We start from the raw sequence: 13,119 nt of genomic DNA on the forward strand, positions 1-13,119 counted from the left end.
CTCAAATAGAGTGTTTCTATCTCAAAACAGTTTGAATTTGAAGTGTATTCCCCCTCCTTAGTAGCAATCATTCACATGCATTGAGGAAACAAACAAAAAATTATTTGAGTACATCTGTTAAATGGGAATTGAATATGCTCTCTCTACTTAAGATTATCACATATTCATTATCCATATATTTGGAGATGAATCTTTATACCAATCTTCCTCTATTGAGATATACTTTAGAAAATTAAGAATTTATTTATTTATTTATTTATTTATTCAACTCATATGGCCACCTATATTATATACAATAGCCCTGGGTGGCTTACAACAGTAAGCAATAAGAACATAAAAAAGTAAAACAGTATTCCACACTGTACAAAAAAATCAGGCTTCCCACCATGGCACCATAACTTCATGGTGAAGTTATGGTGCCATGGTGGGAAGCCTGATTTTTCCACATTTGCTGGGCTCAACCCCCATCCTGATCCAATGGCAGGTCTTCACAGCTTTCTGGAAAGCTAAGAGGGTAGATCTCAGAGGAGAGGCTGTTGCATAGGGCAGAGGGCCACTACGGAGAAGACACTTCTCTTAGGTCCCACTAGATGACAACATTTAAGAGAAGGGAGCTAGGAAGTATGTCCTCTAGGGATTCCTGCTGATAATCATAGTTACGGGATTTTCTGCTGAGATGGCCTATCTCGCTGTCTCTGCCCCTCATTCACCAGAAACTTGATCAAAGCTTGCAATTTCAAGAGAACTCTAAAGTCTCTATCATTATGGGGTGGTTCAAAGCTTAAACCATCCATTTTGCCCTATAACTATCCTCATGCAGTTAAAAAAAAAATCTGAAATATGTTGAAACTATGCAACTGCAATTTTTGCATTTTTTAAATGCACTGTTATGCAGCCAAAGTTTCTTAAGAGCACAGCAGAAAATATAACACTTTCACAGGCTGATCCTTTCCGAGTTTCAGTGGTGTGAGGAAAAAAACCCTCCAACCAGTTTGCTTTTAGCCTGCTTCTCGTCTCATAAAAAGAAAAAAGGAAATCACAAATTAGAGATTTTAAAAATATAGCCATTCTTTTTAATGTTCAATATGCAGAGGTGAACGGAGGAACTTATGTGAAATACTTGTTTCATAGGATGATCCCCCAATTATTACATCATGGTGCTCTCTTGTTGATTTGCTGTCCAGATTTGATTATGATTAGTATGAAAACGAGTCTCCAAAACCATTTCTCCAAATGTAATTCATCATTCCCACTTCAGGTGTCACTGTATGTTTGAGTGTACAGATTTTTCTGCATTGATCTCATGCCTTGGGAAGGCAGATTTTAACTCTACGGAAACAGGGCAGTTTTGATGCCATGCTGAACATGCGGTAGACAAAAATTGATATAGCTTATGAAAATATTTATTTTGCAGAGCTCCTTTTGTACGTTAAATGCACAGCAGTGACTTTTCTCTCTGTTATACAGAGGAGCCCATATACTGTTACACACCACACAACTTCACCCGGGATCAAGCCTTGTATGCCAGAGGATACTGTTGGACAGAGCTAAGAGATGCATTGCCAGGTGTAAATGCGAGCCACTGGCCTTCCTTGTTTGAGCATAAATTCCTTCCATACGCCTTGCTGGCGTTTGCTGGCATTATGTACATTCCAGCCCTTGGATGGGAATTTCTGGCTTCCACCAGACTGACTTCTGAACTTAACTTTTTGCTCCAGGAGATAGATAACTGCTATCACCGAGCAGCTGAAGGCCGCGCACCAAAAATCGAAAAACAAATCCAATCTAAAGGTCCCGGGATAACAGAACGTGAGAGAAGAGAAATCATTGAGAATGCGGAAAAGGAAAAGAGCCCAGAGCAAAACCTGTTTGAGAAATATCTGGAACGCAGAGGGCGTAGCAATTTCCTAGCCAAACTTTACCTGGCAAGGCACCTCTTTATCATATTTTTAAGCATCATTCCCATCACGTACTTGTCCACCTATTATGCCACACAGAAACAAAATGAATTTACGTGTGCCCTAGGAGAACCTCCTGACAAAACAAGCAATTCCAAATTGCTCATTCGGGTGAATTGCAAGCTACCCTCTGTGCAGCTGCAACGCATAATTGCCGGAGTGGACATTGTCCTCCTTTGTTTCATGAACTTGATCATTCTCATCAATCTAATTCACCTTTTCATATTCCGCAAGTCCAATTTCATATTTGACAAGCTGAACAAGGTTGGAATAAAGACCAAGAAACAGTGGCAGAAATCTCAGTTCTGCGATATTAATATCCTGGCTATGTTTTGCAATGAAAATCGCGACCACATCAAGTCTCTGAACCGCTTGGATTTCATTACCAACGAAAGCGATCTGATGTATGACAACGTTGTGCGTCAGTTGCTGGCAGCTCTAGCCCAGTCTAATCATGATGTTACCCCCACTGTGCGTGATTCTGGAATACAAACAATAGACCCCAGCATTAACCCTACAGACATTGACCCTAATGAGCCACTGATCATCAAGCGTCCTCGGAAGAAAATGAAGTGGATCCCGAGTAGCAATCCCCTTCCCCAGCCATTCAAGGAGCAACTAGCTATTATGAAGGTGGAGAACAACAAACCTGAGAAGCCAAAACCAGTGCGTCGGAAGACAGCAACTGATAGTCTGATTGCACCTTTGCTCGAGACCAACTCAAAAAATTCCCAACCATCCTCAGTTCACAAAACTGAATCTAGTACTCTGTCCAACGCAGGTAATGAAAAGAAGCATACACGTCATTTTTCCTTAGATGTCCATCCATATATACTGAGTAATAAGAAACCCAAGCAAGAAATTCCACCCATTACTTCTATGGCAACATCCAAAAGCCAAGAGAGTGGATTTTTAAACCGGGAAGAGAAAGCCATAGTCCGCGTCACTTCTTCTCTCAAAGGTATAGAGATGTTTTTATCTACTTTTTCCATTACAGTTGCAGCTTACAAAATTGCTCCTTATTTTGGAATGTTTATGGTGTGGTTGGGTTGACTGGGATTCCTCGTTTCATACTGTTGATATCTTGCATGATAGCTGTAACCTCTGCTGGAAATCATGCATCAGGCAGAGAGAGCGCTGGAAAATAAGACAGCTACAAACTGAAATATTGACTACATAGTATGGCAGCCACATTACAAATGGGATGTTTGCTAACCTGAAACTTGTCAACAAGAGCTTTGTAGAGCCCATTGTTAGTTGAGGATCATCTTCTTAAGCTTAGAATGTGTGAGCCATTTGTGAGCCTGTAATTTTTATAAGTATATTTAAAACTTCTCTAGCATTTAAAACTTACCTAGCATATATATTTGGCCTTGTGACCCTTAATCAGCGACTCAGTTTTGATTTCATTTTTTTCTCATAAAATCTTTCTCATGAAATCTGAACTTCTTGGGAAGTTTCCTGCAGTTTGAAATACATGGACCTCAGAATTGGAACAAAATCACAATAAATGCAGGATATTAGCAGGGACTATAGGGAAGATACTGAGAAGAATATCATAGGAACACGGGGCAAAGAAGAAATTTCACCTCTGGATTCTATTGATCTAGTTTTCAAATGGCTTAAATTATCATTGCTTGTGATAATTCAGATTTTACTTGTCATAGAAGTGTCAAGGTATTTGGAATAATCATTGAAATCCTACCTCTATAGGATTTCAGAAAATGCCCACACTCAAATATTTGCCAGTGTCACTATGTTGAATACCTAGATGAAGTTTGACAGTAATCTATGGCTTCTCTTAAACTTCTGAGGAGAGTGCATAGTTAAAGCAATTTAACTCTGTAATAGAAATATAATTTTGAAGCTTCCCTGAAGATTTTGTGCCAAATCAGAGACTTTTAAGTAACCTCATTAGCTTCAGTGAGACTACTTGGGCAAGTAATCTACGCTGTCTTCTTTTCTTAAAGCTTGTTTTTTGATTTACTTTTATTAGTTTACTTTTATTAATCATGCTACATCATCTTTCTTAACAGTTTGGCTGTGACCGTTTCATATTATTGGTTATGAAATCACAAATTTTCATTTATTTAAATACTTACTGTTCTGTGTATTTTTTTAAAACACTGTAGTCCAGCATTCACAGGTTCCTTACTACTTCTTTTAAAAAGAAAAAAGGAAAAAAAAAAACCAGCAAAACCATGCAGTATTTTCCAAAGAATTGTGAGTCACTCTACAATCTTTAACACAATTATCCAAATGAAAGTGAATTAGTTTTCCTGAAGAGCCATCTATTGCTGTTAAAAAGCCTGGAATAACCTGTACAATAAGCTGTACCTAAAAATAGTAATGAAAAGAAGGAGTGTCACCATTTGGGAGCCGTCATAATAAAGGATTTTTCAGGAGCTACCCATTTCAGATAATTGAGGCCTATGATGAAGTCCTTAATTGACAAACATGTTCATGGGGGTATAATAGCTTTATCTTATTTTGGCATTCTTTCTCCAGAGATCTTGGAGAATTCTGCACATTTATTTTCTGTGGGATATCTTAGTCAGTACTTTGATGATGAAACAGTATCCTCCAAACAGCTTTCTAGATTTTTCTGTCTTCCTTTGTGCTACCTATTCAGCATCTGAATAGGTTTCCCACATTCACTTCTTAATTAAACGTTTATTTCCATCCTTCCAGCATTATCTAAAAGTGCTCAGATCAAGACAGCCATGATTACCACACAACCACAATTATGGAGATCATTTTCTTGCAGTGGAGAACAAATCAGCTAGTGTCTTTGTTTTGCCTCCCTGTTCTTTCAATTGTCAGCTGGCTTTCCATGGTCTTTCCTCTCCTCTTCCCCAATGCAATTAAAAATAGCCAATACTAGAAAGAACACAGAGGGAAGATGAAGTAGAGCTTATGTGTCCTCCTACCCCAAAAAAGTGAAATAAGGATCAGTGAGCATTGATAGACAAAGATAGGAAGGAAGCTTTCTAACACTGAGATGGTAGCCACTCGTGGACATTACAGAGAGCTAGACTCTTTAAGAGATTACTGTGTCACATAGCCAGTGAGCCATATGGAAAGATATAACATCCTACAAGTTAGCCAGCAATGACAAAAGTCTATGATCAATGAAAATGCTGCGGGCTTTCACAAAAATGAATCCATGAAATCTACTCTAGCTCATCCCATGACTATGAGAAAGGAACAAACTCATTCATGAGGGCCAGTGAAGATCTGGTAGGACTTGTATGAGAGACAAGTTGGATGATGTGATCATAAATATGTCTTTGCATTAATTATGCAGGGGGGTTGTAATTGTAATGAAACTGAGATTTCAGCAAATGTTCTGGGGAACTGTAATCCCCCAGAGGACCTAAAGAGAATCTCTTTTCTGAAGCTGGTATTTGAGATGTCTGTGTGTGTGTAAATGATCCTTCACTGATGTCCATGGAAATTTCTTCCCAATGCAAATACCAGCCTTAGATGAAGGATTTTCTTTAGAGATCCCTTTCTCCTTCCCATCTGCCATGATCCTGATGAAGACCATGAAAAAAGCCCTGCAGGATCAGTCCAAGGCCCATCTTAGTCCTCACATTGGGCATTCAGATCTTTCTGGGGTCCTCTCAAGCAGGAGGGGGAGACATAGCCCTTTCCTGGCATTATTCCCTCACACCTGCTATTTAACAACATGGAGCACCAGCCTCAAGGTTACAGTGTATCTTCAAGACTTGTAGTCCATAACAGACCCAAATACCATGAATTTATTCAACCACCTTTTAAAGCTATCCAAGTTAATGACCATAATCATGTCTAGTGGTAATGAATTACACAGATTCATTATGGCTGGGCTGGTGCAGACATGCTTTCTTTTGTCTGTTCTACATTTCCTTCCAATCAGTGTCACTAGGTGGCCACTGACTTTATTTTAATAGGAGAAAAACTTCTCTCTATCCATTTTCTCCATGGCAAGAATGATTTTAGACATCTTAATCATATCTTCCCTCAATCACCATTTTTCCAAGCTAAAGAGTCCCAAACACCCTATTTTTTTCTCATTTTGAAAGTGTTGAGACCTATTATAATGTTGGTTGTCCTTTTTTTTCTTTTCTGGCTTTGTTTTCATTTCCAAGCCCAGGGACCCAACTGTACACAGTATTCCAAGTGCGAACATACCATGTATATGTATAAGGGATTACAATACTGTAATTTTTATTTTCAATCCTTTTTCTGATGATCTCTAACCTGCCCTTTGCCTTTTTTTGCAGCTATTGCACATGGAATCAACTTTATAGATATATCCACTATGACCCCAATTCTTTTTCAAGTTTAGTTCAGACAAGTTAGATGACATCAGTGTATAGTTGAAATGTGCACCACTTATAAAGCATCATTTTACACTTGCTTCAATTGACCTTATGTGATGGACTGGAATGGAGGAAGGGGGGTGAAAACGGTGCTCTCGTCTCCAGAGCAACGCTCTGGAGATAAGCGGAGGAAGCTGGCGCATCCCTAAACATTCCAGAAGATAGTGAATAGCTGTGCCTGGGAACTAGTGGTCAGTCTGAGAAGATTTCTGTAAACAGGCGCTGGCTAATAAACCTGGCTGATTGAACCTGCATGGTCTCCAGGAGTTCTTTGGGCTAGGCCTGACATCAATCTTCTCAGACTGACCACTAGTTCCAGGCACAGCTATTCACTATCTTCTGGAATGTTTAGGGATGTGCCAGCTTTCTCCGCTTATCTCCAGAGCGTTGCTCTGGAGACAAGAGCACCGTTTTCACCCCCCTTCCTCCATTCCAGTCCATCACACCTTATTTGCCATTCAATCGACCATTTGCCCTGCCTATTTAAAGAGATCCTTCTGAAGCTTTTCAAAATCACTTTTGGTTTTTATCATCCTGAATAGTACAATATACAAAGTAGGGAGCTGAACCAAGAGCAGGTGGTTCTGAGCAGAAATACCTGTTGTGTCAACAACACAACTGCTGAGCTTCAAGGCCATGAAGCTCAGGGCAAGGAGTCCATTAAGAAGCAAACAGGTTTAAACTGTTTGGGGTATAAGAGTGGGACTGCACCCACCCTCATGCTAATTGAGAGTATTTAACTCATCAATACAGCTTCATTCTGGCTTGCAATAAAGATACTTACTCATGCCATGCATCTGAAAATCCAAATATTCACTGTTAACAAGATCACCTCCATCTATGAGCATCTTTATATTCTCAAAAATTGTGAAAAGTTTGGAGAGGCCTTCAGATTTTCTTTCCACAAGGCTTGTTCCTTTATGTGTATGTGTGTGTGTGCGTCTGTGTGTGTGTGTGTGTGTATTTATATATATATATATATATATATATTTCTTGGATTATCATTTTTATCAATTTCCCTAGAATAAATATTAAGCTGACCAGCCTATAGCTTCCAGGATCTCCCTCTTGGTCCCTTTTAAAAATTGCTGTCCTGGTCTGAGCCTGATTTGAGGACAAATAACATATTTTTGCTAGAAGGTTAGGAATTTCAAATTTGAGTTAAGGTGTCATGGGATTAATTGTGATCCCTCTCTAGGTGATGTTATTGGAATTGTATAAAACTTGCATGATAAGTACAGGATCACATTTAATGCCATGTATAGTTTGGCCTTGAGTAAAAATATAGGAATTGTAGTTTTTTATTTGATATCATTTATATGCACATTACCAGCATCAGTCCTGAGACATATGCTGAGCTGAGAGAAAACGTCTGTTCCAAAGTCACCTAGTAACTTCCATGGCTGAGGGTGGAGTAGAACCTGGATCTTGCCACTCCTAGTTCAACATTTAAACTACTACACCACAATGGCTCTCTTCTAAAATAAACCTCTTTTGAACCAGAACTTGGAGGGTAGAAGGACATCCATGTTCAGGCCCCTCCTTATCCACCAAACTCACTAGGTGCCTTTGGACCAGTTGCTCTCATCCAACTTACCACGCTGAGTTGTTGTGGAAGCAAAACGAAGAGTCCCCCACCTAATCAATTATCTTTTTGTTCTTGGAGAAAAGATGAAAATCAGTTAATTAATTTTGTGTTTTGCTTCTCTTTCAGATTCTTCCCTTCCTGGAAAAGATTCTCTTTATGCCCATGATACCTGCAGGACAGTGCCTGCAACAGGGGTTTTCCTCACCTGTACCCATAACCATATAGCTAATTCTGGTGCTGCAACAAAAGTCTCTCTGCCCCAGACCAATAAGGTAGAGTCAGGGCCTGCCCTGAATTGCAACCCTGTGCATCCTCTTCTGCACATTAATACGCTGTATGAAGATCATGAGGAAGAGGGCTCAAACCTTATAGATGATTCTTTAGACAACAGAATTCACTCTCCAACAGAAACTGGAGATATCATTTCTATACCTTCCACAAAACAAATCATGTTGGCAACTTTTGATGAACCCTTGGCAATAGTGAATTCTGCAGAATTTTGATGAACAATCCAGAACTGCTGTTGAGCAAAGCTTGAACCTGATGGTCCACCTACAGTAGTATGAACCATGTTACCCCTCAAATGTCAACTACTGCATGAGCATGGAGTGCTGAAACACAGACCATACGGTTTGTAATACTCCAGATCGGTTATTCAGGGTAGTGTCTTGGCCAATGTTGATAGCTTGCAAATATGACAATAATAATAAGCCAATCAAATTATTCTATGCTTGGAAACACATGCAATAAAGCACAAGAGATATTAGCTGTAGCTTCAAGAAGTCACTTCGGATTACTACAACTGTCCAAATATTTGAAGTGCTTGAACGCATGTCACACAGTGTTTCTTAAAGCACTTACAGCCTTGAAATTCCAGCTTACCATGTAAAGTAGCAACAGACGTAAATGTGTAGGATACTTATTCTTCCATTTTAAAAAAGCAGGTGTAAAAATGTGGTTTGTCTCTCTAAGGTTTTTTTTTTAAAAAAAATGATAGTTTTTTAATGATGAAATTGTGGTTCACGGGTATTCATGGCTCCCTCCCATCCCCGACAGTAGCATAAAGAAGAAATCAAGAGCTGGACCCTAATCATTACTATGTTTCTATGTGCTAAGAGATGATGAAAATGAAGAGTTTATTTTTTTATTGCCTATTTTATTGTGAATGAGAGTTTTTGAATCAGATATTATCTTTCCAAAGTGTGGGAAGAGGGTTGCCTATAGCTGCATATTTTTGTCAATAGAGTGAGGTTTGTAAACCCAGGTTAAAACTTTCTAAGACAAAGCTTTACAGATGTGAAGAGTATTCAAATAGTGCTGCTAAAATGTTATGGATGAGTTAATTACTGCAATGATACAGATTTTAGATGGTAGTTACTCAAATCTTTTTTAGGACTTGCCTACACTACAGCATAACACAAGCCAAACAAACACTTTTGACACATCAAGCATGTGATGATTTTGTTTCAATGGTTGGTTCTTGGAATGCTGCTAAGGAAAAGAAGCCGGCACAAACATGCAGAAGCATGATGTTGAACAAACCAGAGCATAGGAAAAATGAATGAGATCAATGAAGTTCCTTCAGAAATCTGCCATCTTTTTTCACTTGGCTGTCCCACTGTCCCCAAACCAAGGTAGGGATGAAGCAGTGTGGAAGTTGCAAAGTTGAAGCCAAAGTACTGTTACCATGGCTGGTGAGCTCCATCCTCCAAAAAACATTTGGGGAAATTTCTCCTTCCACTTGAGAAATTCTGTCCATCGTAGAAGTTCAGGTGGCCAAATGTACAAGTTCTAGACAGGTTTTTCATGATACAGAACTTGAACTGGATGGTGAAGAGTTTGTATTAGAATAATTCTTTTTTTTAAAAAAAAAAAAAGCCTTCCTGTATAAAATTTAATAGAAGTCTATTAATGCCAGTTCTTACACTAAGCCTGAAAAGGCAGGGGTTGAAAGGAAGGATAAGATTGCTTTGGGTAGAAATTCCAATCAATTTTTTGACATTACTAAAGTGAGATTCAAATTTACAATTGCTATGGTTCCATACAGATCAAGTTAAAATTGGCATACTGTGTATAATTAAATCCTGAAATTAAATAATGGAATTAACTATTCAAATTTGCTAGTTTGAGTTGACAAAAACTTCTAGATTTACAAACTGGTCATCACATCAAGAAGAGCTGTCAGTTTAGTGGAGCAATTGATACAATCCTACCCCAAAATGTTTGAAATGTGTCAAATGCTTGAAAATGCCTCTATTGTTGCTTGAAATGCCTCATGCAAAGATCTGCCATGGCTGCCTTCCCACCTCCTAGCTCTTTAGCATTCTTTGCTTCTTTTCCCATTTTTCATACGAATGGGACCTGCATTGCCTTCAAAAGTGCTTAAAGAGAGTCAAAATGATGTATTTCAGAGAGGAAGAAAAGACCGGCAACTTAAGGCCAAGCAATTGCTGAAATTCAGGGGAAGTTCTCAACCATAGGTAGGGCAAGAGTGTAAGTGGGCTGTAGAAGGCCTCTTAAACAACCTGTATGGATTGTGGCTTGGACCTTTCACAAGCTGGCCATCATCCAGTGGATCCCTCTTAATGGGGGGGGAGGGGTATCAAAAAAATTGAGATGGTGATTGCACAGCACAATTGAAGTCCCACTCTTTGTACATAAACTGACATTGCACATACACAAGGGCAGGGCTTCATTACTGTTTTTGCAACTGCCACCTTGACTTTTTTTTTCAGCTCCCCATCCCCCCAACACCTCTGGTATGAGCCCATTCCAAGCAAACAAGGAAGAAAAGACAATCCAGATCAACCGCTGATAACTACTATGGTGGCAAAGAATTGGGTTTTATCTCCATACAGTACTTCTATTCTTCCTTTTTTCCCCAGTGTAGATACTACAGGTCAGCTTCTGATTAAAGCAGTTTCCACGAAGCACATGCCTGTGTTAAGCTGTCAGGTGGAGAAGTCTAATGTAGCAGACCACTTTATGACCTCCTGAGCTTTAAATGTAGGTGTAGCATTTAAAGATAAAACCATAAACTTGTGCACCATTAAAACCCAGTTTCAGTGGCATATCTGTTCAAGATGAAGATACCTGCAAGCAGTGGCTGGTGTGAGTCTTCTGGGCTGTGTGGCCGTGTTCTGGAAGTTTTGTTTCCTAACGTTTCGCCAGCACCTGTGTCCGGCATCTTCAGAGTGCAGGAGCACAGACAGGAGCAGTTCTCTCTGTGCCCAGGGTGATGTGACCCTTCTGTGGGTGCTGGCAAAACGTTAGGAAACAAAACTTCAAGAACACGGCCACACAGCCCGGAAGACCCACACCAGCCATTGTATGCTGGCCATGAAACCCTTTGACAATATATACCTGCAAGCACTTTGCTATTCCAGGCCATACATTAAGAAGATAATAAGAATGTAATAAGCATTGTGGTTTTCATACAGTGCTTACCTTGATTGGCCCAAAGTGCATCCTTATGGCCTATTTCTTCCTGTAATGCTGATGTGATGTTCTTAAGAATAGCTCTAGTGTGATTTTCGAAAAGCACATTGGAAATCTAGCATGCAATAACCATTCTTTACCAGTTTTCAGCAAAGGAAAAGTTTTTAATATTATTGAAGCAACACGGAAGAAAATACAACATTTCTGTACGATGGTTAAGAAATAATGCTGCATAAATTTATAGGTCTAGATTCTTGATTGTTAATTTATTTTACCTCAGACATAAATATGATACCAGTATTTATTGAAAATAGCACTGAAAGCAAATAAATATTCTCAGTACAATTCATGTTTGCTGTTTTGTATTCAGAATTATATAATACCATTGGCAGACCTGAAGGCCCAGGTTTGGATAGATTGTCATGGAGAAAATTTATCCATGTGGTCGCTAAGAATCAACAACTTGATGGCACATAATCAATAATAATAATAAAAAAAACTTTAGATAATAGTAATTAGTAGTATGGTTTATCACAAATGGTGCTGGGCATGATGCGAATAATGACAAAACATGCCCTGTAAAAGTTGGTCTGGAGAATGGGGCATCTCCAGGCCCTTCCTTGGACTTTGCAACATGGGTCTCTTAGAAAGTTCTAGCATAGTTTCTGGAAAGCATATTCAGTATACTGTGCAATATTCTTTACCAAATTTCAATGAAATTATTCGAAGTGTCAAACTGAAAATCAAATAACTAAGATATGCATTACTGCAGATAAAAATGAAACCCACCCAACCATTGATTGTGTGTTGCAGTGCAGAAAATTTGGATCCTCTTCAGATATAGACATCCTCTATCCTCTAGAGTTTAAACTCTAGGGTTTTTTCCTCCAGTCCTTCCAAGGTAATGGATATGTGGAGGTAGCTAAGTTTTCCATAGCCTATATCTAAAGTGTGGAGCATGCATCACAAAGCTCATTTCAATCATCCTGATTTTGAAGACACCTCTGCTCTGATGCTCCCTAGATATCTACTGTAATACCCAAACACTGGTTCTTGGGCAGCCCCAGAACTTTTTTTCTGGTGCTCCACCTTACACCAAGAACAAACATGCCTTTTTCCCTATTTTTCCTGTACTTTGTTCTTTTTCAGTAAAACTGCCCTCTACTTCCCAGGCGTGTTTCACAGCAGAGCCCTGGGGGAAGTCCTAAACATTTCTTGGAGTCTCCCTGCAGGGAAAAGACACAATGGCATAAAAATGTTTTAAGGCGAGTTCACCTCAGTGGAGGATCATGTGACAGAATTCATTATCTGAACAAAAGTCTCATTCACTCATGACTTGAAAGAGCTATTCATCTCTGCCTCAGCTTCAGTATCTGAGGGATGGACACTACAAAGCTGTGTATGTGTTGGTGGGCTGCCCTACAGTTAGGAAGGCTTAAGGTAGTAAATGGTGTGGAAGCTAAGTAGTGAGAACCTGCTGTTCGGTTCCTTCTGTTGGACCCTTGTTCAATCTTCCTTGCATTCTCAAGCTGTTCTCTGGCATTCAAATGTAGTGGCGGATATGTTGAAGTAAGATTCAATTGCTAGTTGCTTTAGCTTCTGCAGGTGAAACAGAGGATGAAGGTTGTTATCCGCTTCACTTCAGGCAGCAAAGTACCTTGGATCAGCTTTAGTATGTGCCTATTATATTTCTAATACTGTATAAAACAGCTAAAATTGGATGGGCTAGGAATATCTGAGTGTATATCATAAATCCAGGCTGCACAAG

The 13,119-nt window shown here is 39.3% G+C and overlaps 1 protein-coding gene across 1 annotated transcript in view; it reads left to right on the forward strand.

The window, feature by feature from the left end:
* PANX2 (pannexin 2) overlaps positions 1 to 11,761 on the forward strand; it is a 33,518-nt gene extending 21,757 nt beyond the window's left edge. Inside the window, exons 3-4 of the mRNA XM_007427564.4 lie at positions 1,468 to 2,919; positions 8,040 to 11,761. Coding sequence (XP_007427626.1) covers positions 1,468 to 2,919; positions 8,040 to 8,416 — 1,829 coding nt within the window. The 3' untranslated portion in view covers positions 8,417 to 11,761. The remainder of the gene's footprint in view (positions 1 to 1,467; positions 2,920 to 8,039) is intronic.
* Positions 11,762 to 13,119: the final 1,358 nt, after the last annotated feature.

The sequence above is a fragment of the Python bivittatus genome, unplaced genomic scaffold (genome assembly GCF_059951505.1).
Source record: "Python bivittatus isolate LINGU-HERP-01145 unplaced genomic scaffold, Pbiv_v1 ctg000330_np1212, whole genome shotgun sequence".
Lineage (NCBI taxonomy): Eukaryota > Metazoa > Chordata > Lepidosauria > Squamata > Pythonidae > Python > Python bivittatus.